The 27,443-nt window shown below is 43.5% G+C and overlaps 1 protein-coding gene across 1 annotated transcript in view; it reads left to right on the forward strand.

Moving 5' to 3' along the window:
• Window positions 1-27,443, forward strand: part of CACNA2D3 (calcium voltage-gated channel auxiliary subunit alpha2delta 3) — a 781,826-nt gene that overhangs the window by 381,259 nt on the left and 373,124 nt on the right. The window contains exons 10-11 of the mRNA XM_029243037.1: window positions 10,406-10,495; window positions 18,763-18,876. Coding sequence (XP_029098870.1) covers window positions 10,406-10,495; window positions 18,763-18,876 — 204 coding nt within the window. The remainder of the gene's footprint in view (window positions 1-10,405; window positions 10,496-18,762; window positions 18,877-27,443) is intronic.

Here is a 27,443-nt window from a genome sequence, read left to right on the forward strand (position 1 = left end):
CTATCCCACCCTCCCTATCCCACCCCTCCAGGCGGTCACAAAGCACCGAGCTGACCTCCCTGTGCCATGCGGCTGCTTCCCACTAGCTATCTACCTTATGTTTGGTAGTGTATATAGCATGTACCTTCTGATCTCTCATTACTGTTTCCATTCCAAGCCTTGGGAGCCTGATTTAAATGTATGAGTTATTTTTGGAGTTAAAATATTAAATATTTTCATGGTTAGGAGATGCCTTCTAAAACTCTTCATTTTTCCTGATATTTGACACCAGCTAATTTTAATAGCTGGCTTATCAAACTAATAGCTGTGAAGGACTCCGTGTACAGTTCCCAGTTAAGGATAAAATGCTATGTTTTAGCCTTTTAGGACACTGGGAAATAAAACCAGGCATTGATGAACATGAGTAGACATTTATGTAGAGACAAAAGTCTGTGAATGAAGACAGTCTTCTAATACAATGCCAAGTTCCTGTCCCTATGTCTGCCCCAAGCCAAGCTGACATCAGGACTGGCTAAATAATTTGCAGGGCCTAGTGCAAAATGAAAATGAGGGGCCGCTTGTCCAAAAATTAAGAATTGCAGGGTGGTGGCCGCAGATCATTAAACCTGGGCCCTTCTAAACATGGGTTCCTGTGTGAAGCCAACCCTGGAATTGGTCTCATTTATTAGCTCTGAGAAATATTTCCTCTTTTTTTACCTGTTTATAAGATGGCTTCAAAAGAGCATCTACATAATAATAAGAAGAAAAGAGTTCTGAATTACTGTACAAAGTTTTGAGGTAGGTAGACTCAGTTTTAGGGTTCTGTGTTTTTTTTTTTGAACCAGTGTTAAATTTGTTTCTACTTCACTTGTGTGAAAGTTTATCCGACCACTAGAGGTATATCTCTTCTTTACTACCACCCCAGAAGGAGCTTCCATTGGGATCTTTTAAAACACACCAGCCCCATAATCTGAGATTTCAAGCTGGAGTTGAAGCAGTGCAGTGCCTGCTGTTGTTTAGACATTTCCATTGTCTGAAGTTGAAGGTTTTTGTGGGTGGTCCCCCTCTGTTCGGTGTCACTGTCAACAAACGTGTGGAAAGAAGAAATAAGCACAGATGAGGACAAGCTTCAATCAGCTCTGCCTTAATTAGCGAGTCGGTTGCATTTGTAGCACAGGCAGAATCAATTAGGGAGCTGGGCTAGGAGACAGCACTGGCCCTGCCATCCGCCCAGCCCGGAGAATGTAGGTAGGTGGCTCCACCGAAGAGGAAGAGATGCTGTCCCTGGCCTCCTCCTAAACAAGGCCCCAAGACTGCTTATTTCACCCAACTGTTTTTAGTTCTTTTATTTTCCAAGAATTCCTCCTATCTGCCAGGCTCTCTCTGCCTCATCTATCCACTCTCTTCCTTTCTTTCAAGGGCCTGCCCCTCTGAGGTGTCATTGTGTGGGTTTTTCTGGTTCCCTTGAAGGCAAGGACCATCTCTTCCACTGTCCCTACTGCTCCAGGTCAAGAGTGAAGCATGCAATGGGCACTTGATAGCATGTTTGTCTGTCGTATGGAGCAACCTGGTATTTCTACAAATTGAAAGGTGGCTTCAAGGCTGATTCCAAAATTTGGAATTCTTCCACAAATGTGGACATGCTAGGAAGAGGGGGCTCATCTACAGCATTGAGGCTTTGTCTGTGTAATGATGCTTTCATTTTTAACATTTCTTATTATACAAAATAATAAAGAATGTTGATAGGCAAAAGGAAGAAAATTTTAAAAGTCACATGTAATCTTACCAAAAAGAACTCACTATAATACCATTGTGTTTATCCTGAAGGCCGTTATATCAGATATATGTGCTTTAAAAAAAGGTAGATTGTAACTTCTTTAAATGTCTTTTAAAATTAATAGCAAGTTGTGATAACCCTTCTAGTCCCTGAAATAATCTTTACAATATTTTAGATGGCTACAGAGCATTTCAACCTCCTTATTGTTGAAAATATAGTTTGCTTTCCTTTTTTTTGCTCTTATAAATAATGCTGTAATAAGCATCTGTGTATAAATATTTGCATATTTTCTTGATTAATTCCCTATAAGAAATTCATAGAATTGAACTTGGGTCCAATCATATTTAACTTTTGCATTCATATAAGGCTTTTTATATATTTTAGTTTGTCCATTGATTCAACAAGTATTCGAGTGTCTGCCTTGGGCTAGCTAGGCACCATAAGGGTGTTGGGGCCATAATGTGAGCAAGACAAATGAAGTCCTTTCTCTCATGGAGATGCCAACTATAAATATACACCTCTTCATAGCTGAAGTTTTCAGAGCTTGTCATTGTGTTTGGAATGAACTAAAGCTGTGACTTCTGTCTGGTCTCATATACTACAGTTGATGAAAGCCTCCTTCCTCCAAGAAGCAAACTTGAATCAAATCAAGGTTTTTATAAAGTTTATGAACTTGGACCTTCAGAAATGTCAGAAAGATGTGAAGAGTGAGGCCTGCCTGTTTACACACACACAACGGCATCTTGCCAGGCGAGACACAAAGCAAGTGCTTCTGTCCAAGTAGCATTTGGACTGTGGCTTTCCTCAGTCGCTGGAAGGTTCTCAGAGTTGGCTCCCTCAGAGGCCTCACAAGGAGGATGATGAACTGATAAGGCAGGGAGTCCTCCTGGACCCCACCTTGCCCTGCTGTGCAAAGCTTCTGTGGAGGCACCAGTTCCACTTCAGGTATTTCCAGATTGCAGAGAATATCCAATTCTGTGCTCATCATCGTCTTACATGGGATAGTTAGTGCTTCTGCCATTGAAATGAGGTTGTAGCTCAACTGACTACCTGGTATGAATTAATACTCATTGTTCACATCCAGGAGATCCATCTTGTCTCTAACTTGGCACTAGTATTAAACAGCTGCTACCTCCAGACACTTCAATTTGTAATATACACCGTTAAGGAGAAACGGGGACTGACTCAGACACAGTTCTATCAGGTCTGTAGTTTCTCCCCCAGATTGCAAGCATCTGGACCTGCCTCTTTAAAACCAGCTTTATTGGGCTATTGTGTTTTCCCGTTTGAGAAACACAGTCTGCCTTCCCCACTGGAATCTAATGACAGTCTGATTCACTTTGTGGTAGTGGTGTCACAAGATGTGTACAAGTGCTTCTCTCTGCAGCATGTAGAGGGGGAGCACACGTAGTGAGAAGATAAGAAACAAAGGGTAGCTTTCCCCAGGCAAGAAAGATCACAATATGTCCCTAAAGAGTTAGAGAAAAGGGTTTCTGGAAAATAGGTGGTCCAGGGGGTGGTTTGAGACCTAGCAGAAAAGAAAGAGTGTACCCAAGACAGAAGAGAAGGTAATACTGATGACCACAGCATTTATTGGGTGCTTTATATACATCAGCCTCAGCTTAAGTGCTCATGCCCTAGGTCCGTGACATATGTGCCCAGAAGATGGTGTAAAATTAAGCCAGGGGATTTCTCAAACTCCACTGGAGCATGGGAGAATTATCCCAGGGTTGGGGGTGAAGGAGGGTTTGTTGTCAGGAGGAATTACATCATGATGAAGAGTCCATATTTATGTGAAATCATCTCGTGGCCTAATATCAGTCAGGTCGGAAGGCAGGAATGGAGATCCTCTGGGCCTATGACAAACAACCTGCTGCAGTTTGGGTTTGGAGCTTGTTGGTGATGGGACCATTGCAATGTGTGAAGACTTCTTTGGAAATTTCCATGAGGAGTTTGGCGTCAGAATGAGACAGACATGATCACTGGGACACTGCTCCTGTGTTCAGTCTGATTTTATATTGACATGAGCAGTATCCCTATTTTAGGAGAAGGCGAGTGGCACCATGTCTGTTACTCATAGAGCTGAAGGTTGGAGAGCTTCCACAGAGCACTCATACCTCTAGCTCCTTAATTTTAGTTTGTCACCTGGTGGCCACAATACAAAGTAACCTAACAAAGCCAAGCATGTTTGATGAACACCTGCTCTCTGGCTATCAGAATTCTGCACTCCCTGGGCACTGACAGATGCTAGGTGTGACCCAGGCAGCAAGAAACAGGGACCTGCACACTTCCCATATCTTCTTCGCTCACATGCACAATCTTATTCCATTGGATCTCATCAAAAAACATAGATTCAACAGTAAAATTATTAAGAATTTCAAGATAGTGACAGCGTAGCATTAAACCAAGCATGGGCCCTTTGAGCATGGGGCGCTGTGTGGCTGCATATGTCATGTACCCATGAAACCAGCCCTGCATGACATCCCTAGGGCTCTGTATGCTGCATCTTGTCAGGGATGTCGAGAGCTGCACCCTGTGTATTGGAAGGGGCCGATTGCATATGGGTTTAGATATGGGGCTCTGCACTTTGAAACCCACCTTCCTCTTACTTGCTCTGCCATCCTGGGCAAGTATTTCACCATTCTAAGCCTCCATTTGCCTACGTGTAAAATAGGAACCTAATAGTACCTTTTAGGGGTGTTTAGGAGGATCAACTGAGGTTATGGATGAAAAATACCCAGTGCCCAGCACACAGTTATCATCCGGCCAGTGCTGGCTGCCATTGGAGGAATTGGGTGAGGCAATTTCTGCAAGCCTTCCCATGGCTGCAGCAACCCTTGTCCAGATGTAATGGGCACAAAATTTGGGTCTGCTGAACTCAAGTGACCTGGATGGGCATCATTGATAGGTGGTTGTTAGCCTTTCCCCCAAGTAACCCCAGCCAGGACCACTGGCTCTCAGTGACTCTGTGGATGGGGAATTGTTTTGTCTCCCGATGGCCACTTTATATATTAATCCCCTGCTTTTAATTGGGAGGGCTCAAACATTCCATTATAATTACATAGGGAAAAACATGATTGCTATTATCACAAAGAGAGTTATCAGTATTGATTCAACTAAATCAAATGCTGGTGGAGGGAGAGGGTTGTTTCTTCAGGACCCCTCCACTGGCCTGGATGTCGTGACTGTTTCACAGAGATAAGCAGCCTCGCCGTGCCTGCTGGCATCAGGCATAGGCAGCCGTGGCGCTCGTGCTGGTTCATCTCCCCAGGCTTTAAGCTGCACTAATTGCTTTGGAAGCGAGGCCTTCTCCTGAGCAGCAGCATATGCTGCATGAGTGCCTAAAGCAAAGATAAAAAGCCAGCCGCCTCCTCCTTTATTGAAGTTTAATAATAAAATGGAACTGTCACCATTCCCAATAAATGGTTTATTTTAATTTAGAAAAATAATGGAAACTGGCCACCTTCTGGCACACAGTTGTTGAGGACTCTTTTCCTGGCTCGGCTAATTCTGAACCTCCTGTTCTTTGGTAGCTTGCTCTGAAAGACACTGAGGCCTTGGTGTCAGTAAAATCAACCATGTGTCTCTCCATTTAATAAAACCTGGCCCTTAAAGGGTGAAATAAGTCATTTTTCAGGGTGGATTAGACTGTAAAGTTGTAAACCAGGAAGTTGACATAGGTGTTTAAGGTGTAAAGTTTTGCAGGATTTTTTTTTCAAATATTTCTTTTAACAAATATGAAATTAAAGTAGTCTCACATGTTTCTGTCATTGCAGCTCTTTCAGATGATTTTTCCTGTAATAATAGTGAGAGGTCAGCTTGATAGCTCTTGCATTAAGAGGGAAAAGAAGGCATAGATGAAGGCAGTATCTTTACTAAGGCTTATAGAGGGGGTGAGTGGCAGAGTGGGAGTTGGAATTCAAGACATCTGGCTCCTGCTTGCTGCTTCTAAGGCACTGATGCTCTCACTTTTCTACCCAATACACAGAAGCTTTCCCATCCCCATTTCATAGGGAGCAAAATTGAGGCCTGAGAGCCAAAGCTACTTGCCTCGGGGTGTCATAGCCGGTAAATGGACTAGCCAGAACTAGGACTCAGTCTCTTGAATCCCAGTTCAGTTTGATTCTTGCGAAGTCCATGGGGTCTCTATACCAGTTGCTAACATACAAGTATAATATGATTGCATTAAATATAAACATTTTTGACCTTACAGTAAGTAGCCACACCTGAGAACAGGAAAAGAAATCTGTATTGATAAGAAGGCTGCAGGGCAGTCAGCCAGGCCCCTTCATTCCCTTTCAGACACTACCCGTGGAGTGCACACAATTAGAGTTCATCTTCAGCAAGTTTCTCCAGGCCATGGGGAGCAAAAGCCATGGCTGTTCCATCCATGTGCCCCACGAGTGTGCTGTGTAGGAAGTGCCTGTCTTTGTCTGGCATGGGCACTCAGACAATGTGCAAACCAGGTAATGCAATGACAGTGATTAAGAAGGGGAGGAGGGGGGCATAGATGAGATGAGAAGGATCATTGTAATGCAGGGGGGGTCTTTGGGGAGGTATTGTCTCAGCCAGGGTTATTGTGATGGGCTTGGTCATCAAGGTCCTTTGGATTGAGTGGCCTGATTACAGCTAAATCTGGTCAGGCAAAGAGGCAAATTTATTGACTCGCTTACCTGAGAAAACTAAGCATGGCTGGATCTAGGGGCTCAAGCCATGCTGTCTTGACTGTATCTCACCCCCTTCCATTGTGGGCTCTGTTCTCCTTGGCTGTTACCTTTATTCAGATGATCTCTTCCTGTGCAGTGGCTGCTGGCAGGACCAGCCTGCCTCCCTGACCTCTCAGTAATCTCACTGGAGAGAGTCTTCTTCCTCACGTTCCAGTAGAAGCCAACTGTGGCCTCTGGGATGGAATTCACAGACTGGACAGGGCTGATCAAAGGGCCCACCCCTTGATCTGGGAAGGAGAGAGAGAGATGTTAGCCTCATCCAATTTATATAAATTATGGGGTGGCGGGGAAGAAGTAAAATCAGAAGAAGGGGAAAGGATGCTGGACAGGCAAAACCACACATAGCCACTGGCCTTAGAGTTTCCTCTGACTCACCATTAGTCAAGAGGAAGGACCAGACTAGCCCTTGTGTCTCCAGGTCAGTATTATCCAATAGAACTTTATGCGATGATGGAGATATTCTTTAATCTTCACAGTCCAGTGCAGTGACCACCAACCATATGGGGCTGTTAAGCATTTGAAATGTGGCTTGTGTGATCAAGGAACTAAGTTTTTAATTTTAGGTAATTTTAATTAAATTTAATGTAAATAGCTACATGTAGCTCTTGGCTACCATAATGGACAGAGCAGCTCTTAGTGGAGGTCATATTGCAGGAGATGGTTCCCTGGAAGGCAAGACCCCCTGTCCCCACTTTGGAGGAGAGTTGGGCTGAGGGTTAAATGCAGAGCGTGGAAGACCGGGATGATGAAGTTGAGTTGGTTTAGGTTGTGGAGTAGGAGGAAAGGGAGTTTGGTCGTGAGGGAGAGGACAGGGAGGAAGAAATAAAGAGAGAAACTTTCATCTGTGACATCATTTGGAAACCTCTAACTTGAGGAAATATTTTTTCTGTCTCATATATGAACCCACTTTCTACCAGGAAGAAACAAAATCACAATTGACCTTGTTATAATAGCAAATTGAGGGGAATTCCATGACATGTTACTGCATTTTACTCTAAATGTCCAACAATAAAAGCAACCATTGCCTGAAGCAACATTCTGCACATGACATGCAGCTACACATGGGGTAAAAGAAAAATTGGTGTGTTATTAAAAAAAAACTGTAAACTTGTGTGATGGAGCACAATTAAATGCAGTTGACAGAAATGACATCAAATGAATAGAATGAACCAAGGCAGCGTCCAGTCACTGGGATGTGAATCTGGGGCCAGTTAAAGACCAGACTTTCTGATGTGCCTGTCATCCTGCTCTGTGTCCTGTAGGGTGTGTTGGGGCCACCCTGAGGTGGTGCTCGCCAAGCCTAAGTCCTCTTGGTGGTCACCACTCACCCACAAGTCGGGTTTCCAAGGGTGGAGGTTCTTGGAGAAGGCAGACTGATTTGCTCTGATCCCCTCTTGCCCACCTGCAACGGGATGCATGGGCTTCCGCAGATTCAGTCAGCTTCCTAGGTTTGTCCACCGAGTGCTCATGGAGAACATGCCATGAGCTCGGCATCCTGCTGGGCCTTAGGCATCGAGCAAGAAGAACAGAGAAGCAGGAAACTTGGTTCCTGGATGTGTGGTTTGCCTGTGTCCCTGGTCCTCAGCATGCCACTTGATACTCACCTGTAGACTCAGCTGCAGCCCAAGTGCAGGGATTAAGAGCAACCATACTGGAGACAAACTGGCCGGGTGTATGTCAAGCTCATAGCCAGTGCCTGGCATGCAGGCTATCCCCCCGACCCCCCACCAAAAAAAAAAAGAGCAGCAGGTGTGTAGTGGAAAGAAGAAAGGCATGAGAGCAGCTGAAGCCAACCTGGGTAGAACCTGTGCCAGGCAGCTTGGAGGTATGTGAATTTAGGCGCAGTACTGGACCTCAGTCTTAGCATCTGCAGAGTGGGCTGATGGAACTTCACAGGGTTGTTGTGAGGACCCAGTTGACTGGTGTTTGTTAAGGACCTAACACAGAGCAGGCTTCCAGAACCGCGGCTGCTCTGGTAAGCATGAGAGCATGGTTGCTGGAAGGGTTGGACCAGGGAAGAGGTCTTGTGGGTGGTATGAGGATCCCCAGGGTGATTTGCCAACTTCACATCCAGCCTTGATTCATGTTAGGCTTAGGTGTCATTAAAGCTGATCACAGTGGTTAAAGAATCCGCCTGCCAATGCAGGGGACACGGGTTCGAGTCCTGGTCTGGGAAGACTCCTCATGTCGCGGAGCAGCTAAGCCCGTGCGCCACAACCACCGAGCCTGCACTCTAGAGCCCACGAGCCACAACTACTGAAGCCTGCGCTCCTAGAGCCCATGCTCTGCAACAAGAGAAGCCACTGCAATGAGAAGCCCGTGCACCACAACAAAGAGTAGCCCCCACTCGCCACAACTAGAGAAAGCCCGTGTGCAGCAACGAAGACCCAACACAGCCAAAAATAATAAATAAATAAATTTATTTTTAAAAAAATAAGTAAAGCTGATCACCATAAGGATCCCACTCAAGCTTTCCAGTCCAGTTTGCCAGCAAACCTGCAGTCCATCCTGATGGCCAGAAACTCCAGGTGGAGCAGCATCTTAGAACCATGAGTCATGTCCTAGGATCAGTCTCTATGATGCTTCGATCACTTTCGGAGTCCTCAGGCAGAAACATTATGAGTGGGTGTCACCACGTGGATGCTGATGGCACACTTGGAGCACTGTTGGGTCCCAGGCACAGTAGGAGAAAGGAAGCCACTCCTAGGCCAGGAAGTCACTGACAAACCTTTACCACTAACCCAGCCCTCTTGCCCCTCTCCCTCCTAGTGACTTTTCCAGCCATTTCCCCAGCAGACAAGGGTATAGATGCCTTTGGAAAGAGAATAATTCATTTCAATAGAAAAGATACGGTTTTGGAATGGGTCATTTGGAAAGTGATGCCAGGTGCTGTGTTGCTGTGGACATAGGCTTTGGGCCAGTGACCATCATGTACATTCCTGTGTACCTGGGCGTGCGCCTGGTCCCGCTCTTGCCTCTTTGTTGGGAAGCAGAAATGTTTGGGTTTCACAGTCACTTTCTTTGTCCCCTTTACTTTCCAGCTAATGCTGGGCTTCTGTGGAACGGACATAGCAGGAGGTCCTGGGGCTGCTCCTGAAGAGGCTTCTTCCCATCTGCCTGTTCCTCGAAGCCCTCTCTATTTGTAGCCTGGATTTCCTTTCCATAGTCACAGTTCTCATGCTGTGATCCAGTCTTTAGCCTCACTCTTTGGCTCTTTGGAGGGGGCTATTGAGCACCTTCTGTGTATCAGAAACGTGGTAGATGTAGGGGACAATAGACAACCAGACATGCCATGTCTTAGGAACATCACAGTCTTAAGTGGGGAGGGAATCTAATCAGGTGATTACACACCTGCAGTGCTAAGTGCATGGTGGATCTGAGCCTGGTGTGCCAGCCTGGGCTGCAAGGAAGCATTCCAGGCTCTCAGGTGGGTGTTCTGGGAAGGTTCCCAGGGCAGGAGGGGGTGATGTTCAAACTGAGACCCCAAAAGTAGGTAAGAGAGACCATCACGATGGAGAGGGGAGGGCAGAAAATGGATGGAGAGTGTGTTCCCAGTGGAGGGAGGGCATGCATGGAGTCTTAAAAGATCATCAAGAGTGGGAAAATAGAGGGTGGGAGAGTGGAGAGTCATGGGAGATGAAACTGGAGAGGAAAGCAGGAATTTTCAACAAGTTGCATACTTTTCACCAAAATCTGAACGTCTTTTCCCCTAAAATGTAATCAAAGCTAAAAAAATACACATGGAAGGTAAATTTTATATCGAATAAGTTCTTATGTTTTGAATTTGAAAGGCAGAAGCCAAATTATGACCATTTGGGTCTGAGAATCATTGGTTTTGCCTTGGCATGTGCTTGTTCATTCAAGGTTGGTGTTTCATATAACAGGACAGACGCTAATGGATTTTTTTGCTTTGCTGTTTCAGCACTTCAGGGAGCATCTAGACAAACTTTTTGCCAAAGGAATCGGAATGCTGGATATAGCTCTGAATGAGGCCTTCAACATTCTCAGTGATGTAAGCTCTTCTTTGATTTGCCTTTCTCTTCTCCAGGAGAATAGATGGGATTTTTTTTAAAGTTGTGGACCAGCATTATTGTTAGCCCTGGCTGTCACTGAGCAGTATTCACAGGTATAGAATGTGGGGAAGGTAAGGCTGGCCATATGAGTGATCTGGGGAACCAGGTCCACCTGGTGAAGCCATACCGGCCCCCTGCTGGGCAGAGTTGATGGTGCAGTCTGGTCAGGGGACTCACCTGACACACTCATTGACTCTGGGGCTGTTAGTGTCTCAACACTAGAGCACCATCTAATGCAGATTTCTTTTCACCTGAAAAACTCTGTTTCTTCATGGAGTTTCTTCACTTCTTACTGGGTCACACTGAGTCCCTGCCTGTGGCCCTGTTCAGAGGGAGAAGGGCTTCTCTGTGTGGTGTGTTTAGGGAGTGCTACAAGCTCTACCTATCCCTCCCTCCAGCCCCCTGGAGATTCACAGTACGCAGTGCACACTCAAGGCTTCAGTAAGTACTGCAAAAAAGAATGCCGCTTCACCTGCTGTCTCTCCCACTTCTTTGAACAAAGAATCCTTTTTTCAAGTAGCACCTGTTAACATCCTGTGAAATATGTTGGGGAAGCTTGGGTTGGTTATTCTTCCCCTTGAATGCAATTGTGTTAGCCTAGAACAACATGCACCTTTGTGATCTTTTTACTCTGGGAGGGCAGTAGGAAAAGAAATGACTATTAATGCAGGTTCTGTATCATTTATTTAACTACTATATATTGCATGCTCTTTAGTGTCAGACACTGGGAATAATACACCAGTGAACAGAATAGACAAAGGGTTTGCTTTAATGAACCTAACATCCCACTGAAAAGGTCAGCAACCTATGGCCCAGGAGACGAATCAGACTGCATCTTGTTTTTGTAAGTAATGCCTTATTGGAGCACAGCCATGCCCACCTGATTATGTATAGACTATGGCTGTTCTTGCACTACAATGGCAGAGTTGATTAGTTTCAATAGATACCATGTGGCCTGTAAAACCTAAAACATTTACTATGTCGCCCTTTACAGAGGTTTTCTGACCCCAGTTCTAATGGGAAGAGACACATGAAGTGAGTAGTCTTAAGGAGAACAATAGCACCACTGTTTCAGTGTGATAGGACTTGCTTCTTTACACAGTGAGGTCAGGGAAGAGCTCTCTGATTATGTGATGTTGGAGTAGAGACCTGAAGGAAGTGAAGGAGCCGCCATAATGGATATCTTGAGGAAGAAATTTCCAACAAGAGGAACAGCAAATGAAAAGGCCCTGAGGCAGGGACATTTGACATATTTACAATACAGGAAGGAGACCAGTGTGACAAGAGCAAAGTGGGGAAGAAAGAGTGTACTAAGAAATGAGATCACGGAGGTAGCAGGATCATGTGGACCTAATAGACACTAGTGAGGACTTTGGCTCTTGCTCTGCATAGGATGGAAAGTCATTGGAGTCTGAGCAGAGAATGACACAATCCAACTTGGATTTTAACAGTATCCACCGGCTGCTGTATTGATAAACAAGGACAGTAGCCGGAAGGACATTATCTAAGTGACATATAATGGTGGCTTTGGACGAGGGAGGTAGCAGTTAAAATGTTAAGGAGCAGAAAAATAGAAACCACTCTAGGTATTTCAAACAGCAGAAGTTGAACTCAGAAAGTTGGTGGCACAGGGGATGGAAAAGCCGAGAAATCAAACGAAGAATGAACCAATCCATGAATTAGCACCAGCAGGAGGTAGCTCCTCTCTAGGACAGGAAGGACAACAGGATGGAGGGATGCCATCAGAGCCTCCTCATTGTGGCTGTCCAGATGGGAATAAAACCATGGAGGGGGCTGCCCAGCACAAGCTGGAATCCTGGGGAGAAGGGCCTGTCCTGTGGAAGCTAGTGCCTTGGAGGAGATGCTGCTATTGCTGGAAAATGCCCAGGCCCCCAAAGCAGAGAGAAAGGGAAAAATGACTTAGAAATACCTTGGCTTCTCTCTTGTGGCCTTCAGTGTTTGTTCTCCTTAAGACGAAACTTGTCAAAACTGTTGGAGAGCCTGGGAAATGTGGTTTTCAGGAAAAAAAACACATGGGGTGGAGCTGAAAGCAAACAAGTGACAGCTATGTTGAGCTGTCGCAGGAGCTGGGAGACCAGCTGGAGGCTCAGAGGCCTCGCCTCCAGGTAGCTCTGTGGGCGGCCTGCTGTCAGCTTCCAGGTGGGCATTCACCCAGCACTGCACTTGTTTTGGTGGTCAGTTATGCCTGACTCCATAACTTGAGTTTCTCCCACTCAGCTACAATGGCCTCTCAAGCCAAGGGTAGGCCCTAATTCTAGACTCTTTTACCAATAATATCTACTCACACATAGAAGGCCATTTACATCTCAGTCCTGAGCCAGTATCATGTACAACTGCAGAGGAGAGAAAAATAAGGAGGGAGGGTGTCATTTCAGCTTCCTTCATACAAATTGGAGCCCCTTCCTTCTCACCTCGCTCCAAAGTGCTGTTGGCTACAGATAACTAGTATTTATGTACAACTCGGTGTTTGGGACAGCACATGCCTATTAACAGCGTGTTAATAATTAATAAACATAACTGACCAGAGTCAAGGACCAAGTTACATCTTTAAATTCTGCTTTGAACCCTGGGTAGGCACCTTCTCAGGACTGGGAGATGCTGAGCCCTTCATCTCAGCAGACTTTTGCTAGGGGGTGATATTGAAAGGACTTGCCACATTTGGGAAACTGGTTCTCTTTATTTCTAAATCCTGGTGTCTAGTGCAGGAGGGCGGCTACTCTGAGCTGGGGAGTCCCTTGCTTGGAAATGAGCCGCCCTGCAGATTTCTGTTTTTCCTGTTCTTTGGCAGAAGCGGTAAAGGAGTGGAGAGTTAGGAGACGCTTCTTGTATTTAAATTTGTGGCTTCTAGAGTCAGGCAGGCTGGGCTGAGAAGCCTGACTCAGAACTTGCTGTGTGACCTTGAAAAAAACTCTGCTCGGTTTTACCTTTATTTTCCTCATCTGTAAAATGGGGATAGGAATAGACCCAGCACTGGCCACTTAATTTGTGAAGCCCAGTGCAAAATGAAAATGCAGGCCCTTGTTCAAAAGTTAAAAAGAATTTTAGGAGAGTGACAGCAGAGTGTTCAACTAAGTGTGGGGCCCTGTACAGCTATGCACGTCACATGCCATGAAGCTGACCCTGCTGGATGGGGGCTGAGGATTCAGCATGAGGAAGTGGTGCCCTGCTCCCTTTCAGCAGTGCTGGGTTGGGTGGGAAGTGCCATCTCCGTGACCACAGAGACACTAGGCAACCTCAACTTTTGCCAGGTTGCCTATGGTTTCTAGAAGCAGCTCCCACTCTTGATGCTTTGGTACTACTCCCTGCCCAGATCCTCAGGAATATCTGCTTCTCTTCATCTGACCCTTTCTTCTTTTCCTTGCCCTGGCACCTTTTCTCTCCCCATCCATTTCACTTATCAATTTTGTTTTAAGACACTCCTAAATAAAGAAGATGTGGTACATATATACATGGAATATTACTCAGCCATAAAAAGGAATGAAATCGGGTCATTTGTAGAGATGTGGATGGATCTAGAGACTGTCAAACAGAAGTGAAGTAAGTCAGAAAGACAAAAACAAATATTGTATATTAACGCGTATATGTGGAACCTCGAAAAATGGTACAGATGAACCGGTTTGCAGGGCAAAAATAGAGACACAGATGTAGAGATGTAGAGAACAAACGTATGGACACCAAGGGGGGAAAGCGGCAGGGAGGGGTTGATGTGATGAATTGGGAGATTGGGATTAACATATATACACTAATATGTATAAAATGGATAACTAATAAGAACCTGTATAAAAAAATAAATAAAATTAAATTTAAAAAAAAAGACACTCTTAAGTCAGTGATCCCACTGCATGCCCAGTGGAATGCTGGTTTGCCACAAGGCTCCGACGTAGGTGTTGTGGTCAAGGTGCAGGATGCCATCCTCCTTTTGGAGACTCACAATACACTTGTGCTACTAGAGGCCTTAGAAGTCCCACAGTGATCAGACCTTTTAAAGTGTGTCTATACCAGCACCCAAACTTATTGACCCAGGAACTATTTACATCATATTACAACCTCAGGATAGAATCTTGTAGAAGTCACAGCTTACCAAGCACACCTTCAGGCATAATAATATCTTTTTATCCTTTAAGGGGGTGTATTGCACTCCCAACACCTCTAATAGCCAGAGAAATCTCCAACACATGGTGGATTTTTTCCCTTGAAACCTGGTGAGAGAAGTATTTTTGAACCAGGGGAACCTTCCACACACCTGCTTGCTTTGTCTTCACCTGTAAAACTCCTCTGGGGTCTGGCCAGTCAGAAAGTCTGAGGGGTTGAGTGTAAATTCCAGAAAGCGAGAAATGGAAGGAACAAAAATGTTACAAAATGTCCCTGCTTGAGATTGGTTGACAGTTGGCACCATATTCTTTTGAGTGTACATTTATCCCAGAGAGAGAAACATTTCCATCCCATCCCTTGCCATTGGGCTTTTAAATAGCCGAACACTCTGAAAAACAGAGATGGTTAATCTCCCGTGAAAATGAAGCTTTAGCTATTTTCCACTTCATCAATATGACCTTTAGTGATACAATTCTCTTCCTGTGTATTATGCCTGCCTTTGCAAGTCAGTATGAAATAAAAAGCTATTTCTTGAACACACAAATACACATTCTCTCTCTCTTTCTCTTACACACAATTTGAAATGACAATTATGGTTAGAGCTTAGAATGGTTCAGAGGTTACTATAACTAAATGAAGTTAATTCTGTTTTGCAATTACCTGCATTTCAGTTTCAGTATTTGCTCAGATGACTTAAAGGCTTTGAAAGACACGTTCAAATAAACTTCTAAGACCCTTCTAGCTATTGATCTCTGCTGCATTCATTAGATTCACTAAGAACACAGAGCCAGTTTGCTACAGTAGTTAGCGTCTACCTTGTCATGTGACAACTGCAATTATATTTTTTGGCGATGAATACAATCTTTGCAGTGATTACCTTTTAAAAATTTTTCTTAGCCAATTAAATAAAATTTGGTGACATTTCAAAGACTGTTAATCACAACCAAATGCTCTAAATGTCAGGATGCATTGAAATTTTCACTGCTAACTGATGAATCACTGAGCTAATTGTAGTTCATCATCAGGCCCTTGTCATTGTTATTATTATGGAAAACACTTCCATCTCTCTCGCTATTCAATAAAAATAAGTTCTAGACAAATATGAAGAGAAGAGATATTACTCATCAAAGCATTTGAATTTAATTGCATTCTTCAAAATTCTCCAACTGCAGATTGCTGCAGAGAAAACCAGGGACTCAGCCACGGAGGAAAGTAATGGTTTTGAGTAAATAGCTCCGGGCAGCCCCTTCTTCCAGTCTGCAGTGTTCAGATATCTTTATTTCCCTCTCTTTCTTGCCTTTTGTTTGGGAGAGTTTTTCCAGGATGTTTTCAAATGAGTTATATGAACAACAGTCCCGGGGTGTCCTGATTTTTTTTTCCCTTCTGCAGCCTCTGTGACCAAATGCATACATCAGTGGCATGTCACTGGGTTTATCCAATGCCGTGAAGGCTGTGTTGTATTGCAGGCTCTCCAAAACATCTCCAGAACAACCTGTTGTTAAGACAAGGCTGCAAAGCTGTTCTTTCTTATTGCACTATGTTGGTAGTATCTTAGTAGCATCTCAGAGAGGAAAGGACAAAGTCATTTATTGAGACTATGAAAGTCTAGTTGAGGTGGGTCTTCAAAGTGGAGGAAAGGGAAGAGGCTTTGTTGAAACTGGGTACGAATCCTAAGTTATAGTTTAGGATTGGTAGATGCAGCAAGGGGAAGATTTTGAGGTCAGGGTTTCAAAGAGTTTTAGGGTATAAATTGTCCTTTGATGCTTTCTGTTGAAGAGTTGACGGGTCTTTCAGGAAGTTCCTGGAATAAGCAATAAAGTTATTTGCAGTTTTCATCTTCCTGAGCAAGAGTTTTCTAGAATAGTAAGTTATGTCAATAAAGACAGTAGAATAGGAGTTATGTGGAAAGCTTTGTGGTCCGATGGCCTTAGTTCTCAGGTATTTCTACCTACTGATACTGTATCATGGGCCCTGTCTGCTCATTAATTTAAGGGCATCTGTCCAGTCTGAGTTGCAGGAATGGCTGTCAGGGCCAAGATTAAAGTGAGGCACTTTCCAAGGGCACAGAATTTAAGGAGCACTCACTCACTCTCAGGGTAGTGGCCTTGGTGACTGCCGTGCCACCCTGGAACACTGGAAAGGATAAAGGGAGGAAGAGCAGGAGAAGGAAATGAACATTTGTGGAGCCATTGGATTGAGGAATGTCATCTCATCATTGGGACGCCATAGGTAGAATGTACCGAACCTGGGAGTAGATTCTGGAGCCGGACTGCCTGGGTTCAGATCTCAGCTATGACAGATATTAGCTGTGTGATCTTGGGCAAGTTAGCTAATCTCTCTGTGTCTCTGTTCCTCACCTGTCAAATGGGGATAATGATAGTACTTATCTCAGAGGGTAGTAAAGATTAAGTAGGTTAATACTTGTAGCCCAGCATATAATGAACATATAACCTGTGTTGTAACAACCATATAAGCATGTTATTGCCATCTTATAAATGGAGAAAAGGATATTCTGAAAAGAGACCTTATCCTAGGCACCAATTTGTGGTGCTGAGATGTGTTTGAGTATTTTCTGCTGTACTATGGTATTCCATGCATGTTTTGAGTTGGTTTTGCTTTGTCCTAATACAGCCATGAGGCAATTCATTCCATCCATCCATCCATTCATCCAATCTTCTTTCAAATTACTGCAACTTCAGACTCTCCATTAGTATTCTAAGTTCATGGAGACTGGGCATTACTCTTCAGTGTGAGTGCTTTTTTAGCTCTGGTTCATCAGGAGCCAGCAGCAAATCCAAGGGCTGCCTCCATCCTTCCCTCGTGTCATGGTCAACAGATTTAACGTGCCTGTACGTTGTCACTCCATGCCTTTGTACATGGTCTTTGCTCTCTCTGAAAGGCCCTTACCCCAGATGCTCACCTCCTTCAGGTATTACTCAAATGTCACCTTCTCATTGAGGTCTTCCCCGACTATTTTTTCTAAAGTTGGCCCTCTGCATTTTCTATCCCCCTTCTTGCTTTTTTTTTTTTTTGACTTAGCATCACCATTATCCAACATACAACATAATTTACTTACAACATAATTTACTTACTTACTTTGGTATCTCATCAAATAGAATACAAACTACACAAGCAAAGAGATTTTTGTGTTTCATCCTCAGTGCTGTGTGGGCACTTAGGAAATAATTTTACAATAAATGAATAAACTTCACGGATTGTAGTGGTGGGAGTTTTCACTACTGAAGGTTAAAGTTGTTTTGTGTGTTCCCCATTGTCATATAATTGTAGGGTTTTTAAAGGACATTGCTTTGAATTGTAGCATTAATAGCATTCATTAAGGGGATTCTTCACCAGATTCAGGGGAAGGACAGGAGTCTGACAACCATAGTCTGGTCACCCAAGCTACCACGCACAAAGGCTGGGCACTTTTGAAATGCTATGTAAAACTGAAAGTTGAAATTTAGAGTTTTGTACCCCAGTGGGCACAATCTTGGAATTTCAGCATGCTATACATACTAACATACATAAACAAATACATAATGTTACATGTTAACAAATATATGTTTAAAACAAACCCTAAAAATGGGGTTCTTACAGTGTAGTCTGAATTGGCACGTTCCTGACTTTATTCTCTATGTGTACAAAACCTCCTTGATTTTATCACATAGCACAGTCTGCATCCATCAGACTCATTCAAACTGGACTCATTTAGATTTTTAAAGAGATGTTACCTGTTCTGCTGCCAGTAAATGTGTTTCTAAAAGGTTGTTGTGCCAACTCCTTTGGACTTGTATTCTGAAGTGTTATCCATGCTTGAAGATAAGAGAGGTTAACTGTCCTAGAATCTCACTTCCTGCCCTGTGTGTGTTTTTAGGAATCCTCTTCTGTGGTTCGTATTTAGTTCCAGTTTTTCAGAGCAAATACGGAAATCCGTAAGTGGGGAAAGGCTTATCCTGTAGGTTCTTTTTGGTGATGCAGAATGAGCTCTCATTTTAAGAGGCTTCCTAAGCCCAAGATGTCATGCTTCTGAAGTCTCATGGATATACAGAGCCCTCTGATGAGTTTTTCAGTTTGAACTTCTTTCTTTCCACAGTTCAACCACACTGGACAAGGAAGCATCTGCAGCCAGGCCATTATGCTCATCACTGATGGGGCAGTGGACACCTATGACACTATCTTTGCAAAATACAATTGGCCAGATCGAAAGGTAAGCCGATGTTGATGGCGTCCATGCAGTGCCACGTGTGGAGAATCTATATTGCATTGTAACCTCCAGATTGTCCATGGATAAGTACCCCATGTAGATTTAATCTCATGATGACCTGTGGTTTCTCAGCCTTGTGTTTTCTGGTTGACCAAAACTGAATACTATGGCTTTTCTTGATTTCAAAGTGAAACTTCTTTGGCAGAGAGAAGAAACCCATGAAGACATGTTCAGTGTGTTCAGTGAAAAGATTCGCTGTGAAGTATGCTTTTGTCCTTAATGGACAGTGCTTCTCTTTGTTTTCCATGGAGCCAGGGCTGCGTGCTGGACCCAGCATCTATAGAATGGTGAAGGCAGCCATGGTGGCCCTGTAGCCATCTCCTTTATGTTTCGATGTTCCTATCGTTCCTTCCTGGGCCCTCATTACCATCCAGAATCTCCTTTCCATCCCCCAGTGCTGTTCCTCGCTCTTGTCAAAGCTTGTTTGTTCTCTATTCAAATTCTTTCTTTGGTTTCCGAGCTAACATTTATTTATCTGATAAACACATATGTTAGGGTATCAGTGACAGATATCAAGGTTTTTGGTGTCTTTTGAGTGCCTTAACCCAGAGTTCCTCAAGCTGTTAGCCAGTTTGAATTCCCTATGGAGATCTTTTAAATTGTGGATCCTATTGTACACTTAAACAGAATCAAAATCTCTGAGGGTGTGGCCCAGGGTTCTGTGTTTTTAATAAGTTCCTCAAGCGGACACCAATCAGCAGATTAGCAGTTGGTGATCACTATCTCAACTAAATGGTGAAATATGAGCAAGAAAAAGAGGTGTGTCAGAGAGGGTGTTATCCTGGGGGTATCACAAAGGCGCTTTCCTATCCTATGTGCCAGTGGCATTACTCTGACTCTTTCTGTTGGGGCATGAGGCTATCTAGACCAAGTCCATTCTGCTTCTTCAACTCTGTATGTTTAATTTCTGGGAATTGAACTAACCACACCCATGGCAAAAAGAAACAGAAGACAAATGAGAACTGTGCACTCAGCTGTATCCAGAAAGCATGTACCCTTGAGGCAGCGTGAGCAGTCATTGCACATTCTTTCAGTCATTCTTGGTCCCCATGTGTCTCTGTTAACACAGGCATCTCACCTCACCAAGCATGATTCTGGTGCTTAAAGATACATATATATTTCGTACAACATGGTCCCCAAATGGATGCCTCCCCTATTGCTCAACCTTAGAGAAAACCACCATTTCTGAAGCTGGAGGGAAAACTAGCTGTGCTGGGCTTGCTGAGAGTAGGTGGGACTCTGGCATGGCACCTGCCTGAGGGAGATCCAGGAATAAGTTTGGCTGAATGCAGCTCCCACAATAAGCACTGACTTTAGAATCCAACTGTTGAATAAGGTGGACTTATTGGACAAGGTGATTTTAAATGAGATATTTCAGGTGATGATTTCCAGGGACACGTAGAGGCCAGAGTTAATTCCTGATAAATGTATGTGATGCAGAGTGAGGAGCATGCTGGCTATGCTTGCACCCCCGCAGCACACAGCACAATGCTGGGCACATGGCCACTACCTAATGCACAACCCTGAGGTGTGGCTGAGTGACTGAGGGGCCTGGGGGGGAGGCCACAGCACTAGTAAACATGGGTAGGGCCATGGACATTTTGTGGTCAAATAAGATGTTCACAGATGCTGTGACATCTCACAGCATGTTGAAGGATATTTCACATTATTTAGGACCATCTTAAATAAAAGAAGGAAGTAAAAGGGGCTTTTAATAAGCAGCTACATTAATACCAAATGTATTATCTTGTGAGACTCGTGCTGAATCATATGAATCCCTCTTGCTTGGTGATACTTGATGGATAGCTGTAGCCCAGGAATATTAGAATTTAAACATCCTATCTTTACTTGCTGGGAGAGGCATAGGATGAAGGCTGCAAAGTCATAACTCTTCAGACAAAACACAAATTTCAACATATCTTTCCAAAGGAACAATATTGACTTCAGGCCAGGTGCTTTCTTGGATTAGTTGAAACCAGGGTCCTGGAAATTTCAACATTACATGAAGCAGTTTGATCTACTTATAAAATATTATCAAGCAGAAGCAGACTTTCTTTCTGTAGCAAGAGGGCCTTTATCTATGATTAGAAATTAATAGGAGGATCCCTCCCCTCCTACGCCGTTCTGGAGAGTTCCATGACATTCTTATGCATATACATTCTCTTCTTGATGACTTCTCTGTGAAGGTGCAGGTAATAAATTTACATAAAACCCCAATGTGATTTAGCACTGTGTTAAAGAGATGCTGTGTCATGTCTAAGCTGTCATTTTTCTCTATTGTTTTGAATGTTACTTAGTAGAGGGTTGGGTCATGCTGTCGTTGGCTATCTTCAAGATTATAGAAACAGGAAATGCAGAGAGTAAAATGATCTTAAGGCTGGAACCTGATTCCTATAAAACAGTCATTCTCAAACTTGAGTGAGGATGAGAATCATCTGGAGGGCTTGTTCCAGCACAGATTGCTCACTCCACCTCCAGAGATTCTGATTCAGTAGGTCTCGTGGGGCTTGAGAATTTCCATTTCTAACAAGTTCCCAGGTGATGTGGATGCTACTGGTGGGCGAACTGCACTTGGGAACTACTGCCACAGAAATAGCCCAAGGAATAGGGTTTGGTTACTTGGTGGGCTCTGCCACTTCTGCTTCCCTCTGTTTACCTTTATGAGGGCCTGTTCCCTCAGTCAAATTCAGTGCACAGTTATGTGTTTCTTGGCTCATACTTTGTTTAAAAAATTGTCAATTACTGATCATGATTTTAAAATCTGGAGATAGAATATAAAATTTTAAAGTTTTAGTTTCATAAAGGGGTACACATGGCACTTTGGAGCCAGCATTCTCATATGGCAAAAAACGGCTGGAGCTGAGGAATCGCTGCTCCCTTAGATGGCAAATGCCTGCTCCTTTTGGCCATGGCCTCCATCATGCTCCCTTATTTCCTCTCAGCCCACTTCACTTAAATTCTTTACATACCCATAGGTGTAGGGTTCTGGACCACTGCTCTAGATTAACCCAGCCTCTAGATATTGGTTCCTTTCTCTTAGGTCTGCCATAAGCTTTCCCTCTTCTTCTCCAGCCAGATGCCATCTTGTCTTTACCTGAGCCCTACACTTTACACTTCCTCAGAGCTGTGTAAGAGAAGTGTATAACTTAATGTCCAGTACTGTAATCACTTCTGGGCCTGTTTTTCATCTTCACTGGTTTGGTGAGTTCTTGAGGACGGATTCTGAATCTCTGATCAGTCCACCACCATGCACTCTACCGTGTCCCTGCTGAGAAGTATAGCATTGAGTCCTTAAGCGTAGTCTCATGATTCCTGTCCACTGGTGTTTACACCCTGTATAAGCTCCTCACCTTGAGTGTAGTTTGCACCTGTGACTTGTTTCTAACCAATAGAATATGGTAAAGGTTAGAGAATCTTGCAGATGTAATCAGGGTCTCAAGTCAGCTGATTTTCAGCTAACTAAAAGGATATTATCAGGAGTGGGCTTTACTTAATTGAAAACCCTTGAAAGAGGGATTGGATACTCCCTGAAGCCAGGAGACTCTCCTTGCTGGTTTCATGAAGTTAGCAGCTGTTTGGAGAATTCCATGTGGCAAGGAACTGGGGGCAGCCTGCCTCCAGCCAACAGCCAGAAAAAAGCTGGACCCTCCGTCTTATAGCCACAAGGAAATGAATCCTGTGAACGGCCTGAATGAGCTTGGAGGCAGATTCTTCCCCCGTTGAGCCTCCAGTTGAAAACACAACCCAGTCAACACCTTGATTGCAGTTTTGTGAGACAATGAACAAAAGATTCAGCTAAGCTGTGCCCAGGCTTATGACCCACAGAAACTGTAAGATAACAAACGTGTGCTGTTTTAAGCCACTGCACTTGTGGTCACTTTTTATGCAGCAATAGAAAACTATCAATATTAGAAGAAACAAGGTGAAGGGAGAAAGGAAAGAGAATCATTTCATGGTAGCAATGCTATGAAACATCTCCAAACTTAGTGGTTTAAAATAACAATCTATTATTTCTTGCAGTTCTGTGGGTTAACTGGGTGGTTGGTTCTGCTCCCTGTGGTGTCCAGTGAAGTCACTGAGGAAGCTGTGTTCATGTGTGAGCCTGGCAGAGCTGCCTTGGTTCTCTTCCCTGAGGGCTCTCTTTCCATGCGGTGTCTAATCCTCCAGGTGACCCTGTGAGTCCTCTCTCTTCAGTGCAGTAGCCTGGACTTCCTTACAGTTTGGCAGTTGGGCTCCAAGAAAGGAAAGGAGAAGGAAATGGGGAGCAGGCCAGGGGAGCACTTGTGGGTATCATGTTTTTTCTGTTGATTTTTTTTGTTTGTTTTTTTGTGGTACATGGGTCTCTCACTGTTGTGGCCTCTCCTGCCGCAGAGCACGGGCTCTGGACGCGCAGGCTCAGCGGCCATGGCTTACAGGCCCAGCCGCTCCGCGGCATGTGGGATCCTCCTGGACCGGGGCAGGAACCCATGTCCCCCGCATCGGCAGGCAGACTCGCAACCACTGCGCCACCAGGGAAGCCCCGGGTATCATGTTTTAATGCTTCCTAATCAGGGCCTTGTGCAAGGCAACTGCTTAATAAAACATAGAATGAGTTGGAAGAAGGAAGCCATTACTGGTGATTTAACTATGAGTCTGTGAAGGTGACATCATGATTGCCTATGCAGTGTGTCCCTTGCCAGCATGTTATTGCTGGGAACAGAAATGAGGAGCTCTTTATTCGTTTATTGGATGCCATTTACTTTTGCCTAATATACATTGGTTAGTGGCTTCATGGCAGCTTTACACACTTGGAATAAAATATGAACTCCTTAGTATGAAAGGGACTCATTCCAGGATCTGCTTAAGAAATAAAGCTGCCTACATTTCTACATTTAAATTAGAAAAATGGCTATACCTGCCATTTATATAGTTGCTCTTTCAAGTGAACTTAAAAAAAAAAAAAGAGAAAGGTCACAGAATTATTAATCATTACCTCCCCTGATGTGTAAGACAGAGCGGATAGGTAAGAAAATGATAAGTTAGAGATTTTAAAAAGAGGTGGCCTACTGCCTGCTTTGGGCAGTCCTTGAGCTAGGAATAATTTTTACATTTTTAAATGGGGGGAAAAAAAAGCTAAAGGAGAAGATTATTTCATGACTTGTAAAAATTATATGACATTAAAATTTTACTGTCTGTAAACAAAGTATTATTGTAACACAGTTATACCCATTTGATTATATGTCGTCTGTTGCTAAATAGTTGCTAAACCCACTGGGGCTGCACGCAGAGAGTAAGAGGAAAGCCAGTTGTGCAGCCTTAGGACGAGGCTGTCGGGGTGCACCTAAATGATTTTCCTCTTCTAAAAGCACAGGGCAGCCTCAAAGGTGAATGCTATTTCAGTTGAGTGTTGTCTGTTTTGTTACCTCCCAAACAAAAGTGGAGGTGGTAGCTGTGAGGCCCCTCAAGAGACAACCAGGACTCAGGGGCCTTGGAAGACGCCTGGTGGGGCTACAAGGAGGGGTGGACACAAGCAGCTCTTGGTGTGGGGTTAAAGGGAAGCCCTTGATCATAGAATGGTTTGGGGACCTGGCTTTGGAGCACTTTTGGGAACTGTTGGAAATCTGTGTCCTTTGAACTGGTATCACATCAATCTCTAAGAAGGGGCTCTCTTGGGAGTTTTGCCCCAGGCCTTCCTCCCTTTGCACAATTTGGAAGCTAAAGCCTCAATCCCACCGTATCCTAGTGGCCTCAGAGGTACTGAAAGACTTAGCTCTGCCTCGGTAGCTCTGGGGTGATTTTGGAAAGCCTAGGAATCCCTCTCTCCTCATCTTGCCGGGCACAGGTGCCACTCTGGAGAGCAAAATTCCTGAGCTGAGTGAGGAGTGAGGGCTTATCTTTTTTTTACATCTTTATTGGAGTATAATTGCTTTACAATGGTGTGTTAGTTTCTGCTTTATAACAAAGTGAATCAGTTATACATATATGTATGTTCCCATATCTCGTCCCTGTTGCGTCTCCCTCCCTCCCACCCTCCCTATCCCACCCCTCTAGGTGGTCACAAAGCACTGAGCTGATCTCCCTGTGCTATGCAGCTGCTTCCCACTAGCTGTCTATTTTACGTTTGGTAGTGTATATATGTACATGCCACTCTCTCGCTTTGTCACAGCTTACCCTTCCCCCTCCCCATATCCTCAAGTTGATTCTCTAGTAGGTCTGTGTCTTTATTCCCATTTTATTCCTAGGTTCTTCATGACATTTTTTTTTTCATAAGTTCCATGTATATGTGTTAGCATACGGTATTTGTCTTTCTCTTTGTGACTTACTTTGTATGACAGACTCTAGGTCCATCCACCTCATTACAAATAGCTCAATTTCGTTTCTTTATATGGATGAGTAATATTCCATTGTATAAATGTGCCACATCTTCTTTATCCATTCATCCGATGATGGACACTTAGGTTGTTTCCATCTCCTGGCTATTGTAAATAGAGCTGCAATGAACATTTTGGTACATGACTCTTTTTGAATTATGGTTTTCTCAGGGTATATGCCCAGTAGTGGGATTGCTGGGTCATATGGTAGTTCTATTTGTAGTTTTTTAAGGAACCTCCATACTGTTCTCCATAGTGGCTGTACCAATTCACATTGCCACCAGCAGTGCAAGAGTGTTCCCTTTTCTCCACACCCTCTCCAGCATTTATTGTTTCTAGATTTTTTGATGATGGCCATACTGACTGGTGTGACATGATATCTCATTGTAGTTTTCATTTGCATTTCCCTAATGATTAATGATGTTGAGCATTCTTTCATGTGTTTGTTGGCAGTCTGTATATCTTCTTTGGAGAAATGTCAGTTAAGGTCTTTTGCCCATTTTTGGATTCGGTCTTTTTTTTTTTTTTAATTGAGCTGCATAAGCTGCTTATGAATTTTGGAGATTAATCCTTTGTCAGATGCTTCATTTGCAAATATTTTCTCCCATTCTGAGGGTTGTCTTTTGGTCTTGTTTATGGGTTCCTTTGCTGTGCAAAAGCTTTGAAGTTTCATTAGGTCCCATTTGTTTATTTTTGTTTTTATTTCCATTTCTCTAGGAGGTGGGTCAAAAAGGATCTTGCTGTGACTTATGTCATAGAGTGTTCTGCCTATGTTTTCCTCTAAGAGTTTGATAGTTTCTGGCCTTACATTTAGGTCTTTAATCCAGTTTGAGCTTATTTTTGTGTATGGTGTTAGGGAGTGATCTAATCTCATACTTTTACATGTACCTGTTCAGTTTTCCCAGCACCACTTATTGAAGAGGCTGTCCTTTTTCCACTGTGCATTCCTGCCTCCTTTATCAAAGATAAGGTGACCATATGTGCGTGGGTTTATCTCTGGGCTTTCTATCCTGTTCCATTGATCTATCTTTCTGTTTTTGTGCCAGTACCATACTGTCTTGATTACTGTAGCTTTGTAGTATAGTCTGAAGTCAGGGAGCCTGATTCTTCCAGCTCCGTTTTTCATTCTCAAGATTGATTTGGCTATTCGGGGTCTTTTGTGTTTCCATACAAATTGTGAAATTTTTTGTTCTAGTTCTGTGAAAAATGCCAGTGGTAGTTTGATAGGGATTGCATTGAATCTGTAGATGGCTTTGGGTAGTAGAGTCATTTTCACAATGTTGATTCTTCCAATCCAAGAACATGGTACATTTCTCCATCTATTTGTATTATCTTTAATTTCTTTCATCAGTGTCTTATAATTTTCTGCATACAGGTCTTTTGTCTCCTTAGGTCGGTTTATTCCTAGATATTTTATTCTTTTTGTTGGAATGGTAAATGGGAGTGTTTTCTTGATTTCACTTTCAGATTTTTCATCATTAGTGTATAGGAATGCCAGAGATTTCTGTGCATTAATTTTGTATTCTGCAACTTTACCAAATTCATTGATTACCTCTAGTAGTTTTCTGATACCATAGGATTCTCTATGTATAGTATCATGTCATCTGCAAACAGTGACAGCTTTACTTCTACTTTTCTGATTTGGATTCCGTTTATTTCCTTTTCTTCTCTGATTGCTGTGGCTAAAACTATGTTGAATAAGAGTCATGAGAGTCAGCAACCCTGTCTTGTTCCTGATCTTAGTGGAAATGCTTTCAGTTTTTCACCATTGAGGACAATGTTGAGGTTGGGTTTGTCATATATGGGTTTATTATGTTGAGGAAAGTTCCCTCTATGCCTACTTTCTGCAGGGTTTTTAATCATAAATCGGTGTTGAATTTTGTCGAAAGGTTTCTCTGCATCTATTGAGATGATCATATCGTTTTTCTCCTTCAGTTTGTTAATATGGTGTATCACGTTGATTGATTTGCGTATATTGAAGAATCCTTGCATTCCTGGAATAAACCCCACTTGATCATGGTGTGTGATCCTTTTAATGTGCTGTTGGATTCTGTTTGCTAGTAGTTTGTTGAGGATTTTTGCATCTCTGTTCAACAGTGATATTGGCCTGTAGTTTTCTTTCTTTGTGACGTCCTTGTCTGGTTTTGGTATCAGGGTGAT

The sequence above is a fragment of the Monodon monoceros genome, unplaced genomic scaffold, assembly GCF_005190385.1.
Source record: "Monodon monoceros isolate NGI ecotype Baffin Bay Population unplaced genomic scaffold, NGI_Narwhal_1 Super_Scaffold_3, whole genome shotgun sequence".
NCBI classification, from domain to species: Eukaryota; Metazoa; Chordata; class Mammalia; order Artiodactyla; family Monodontidae; genus Monodon; species Monodon monoceros.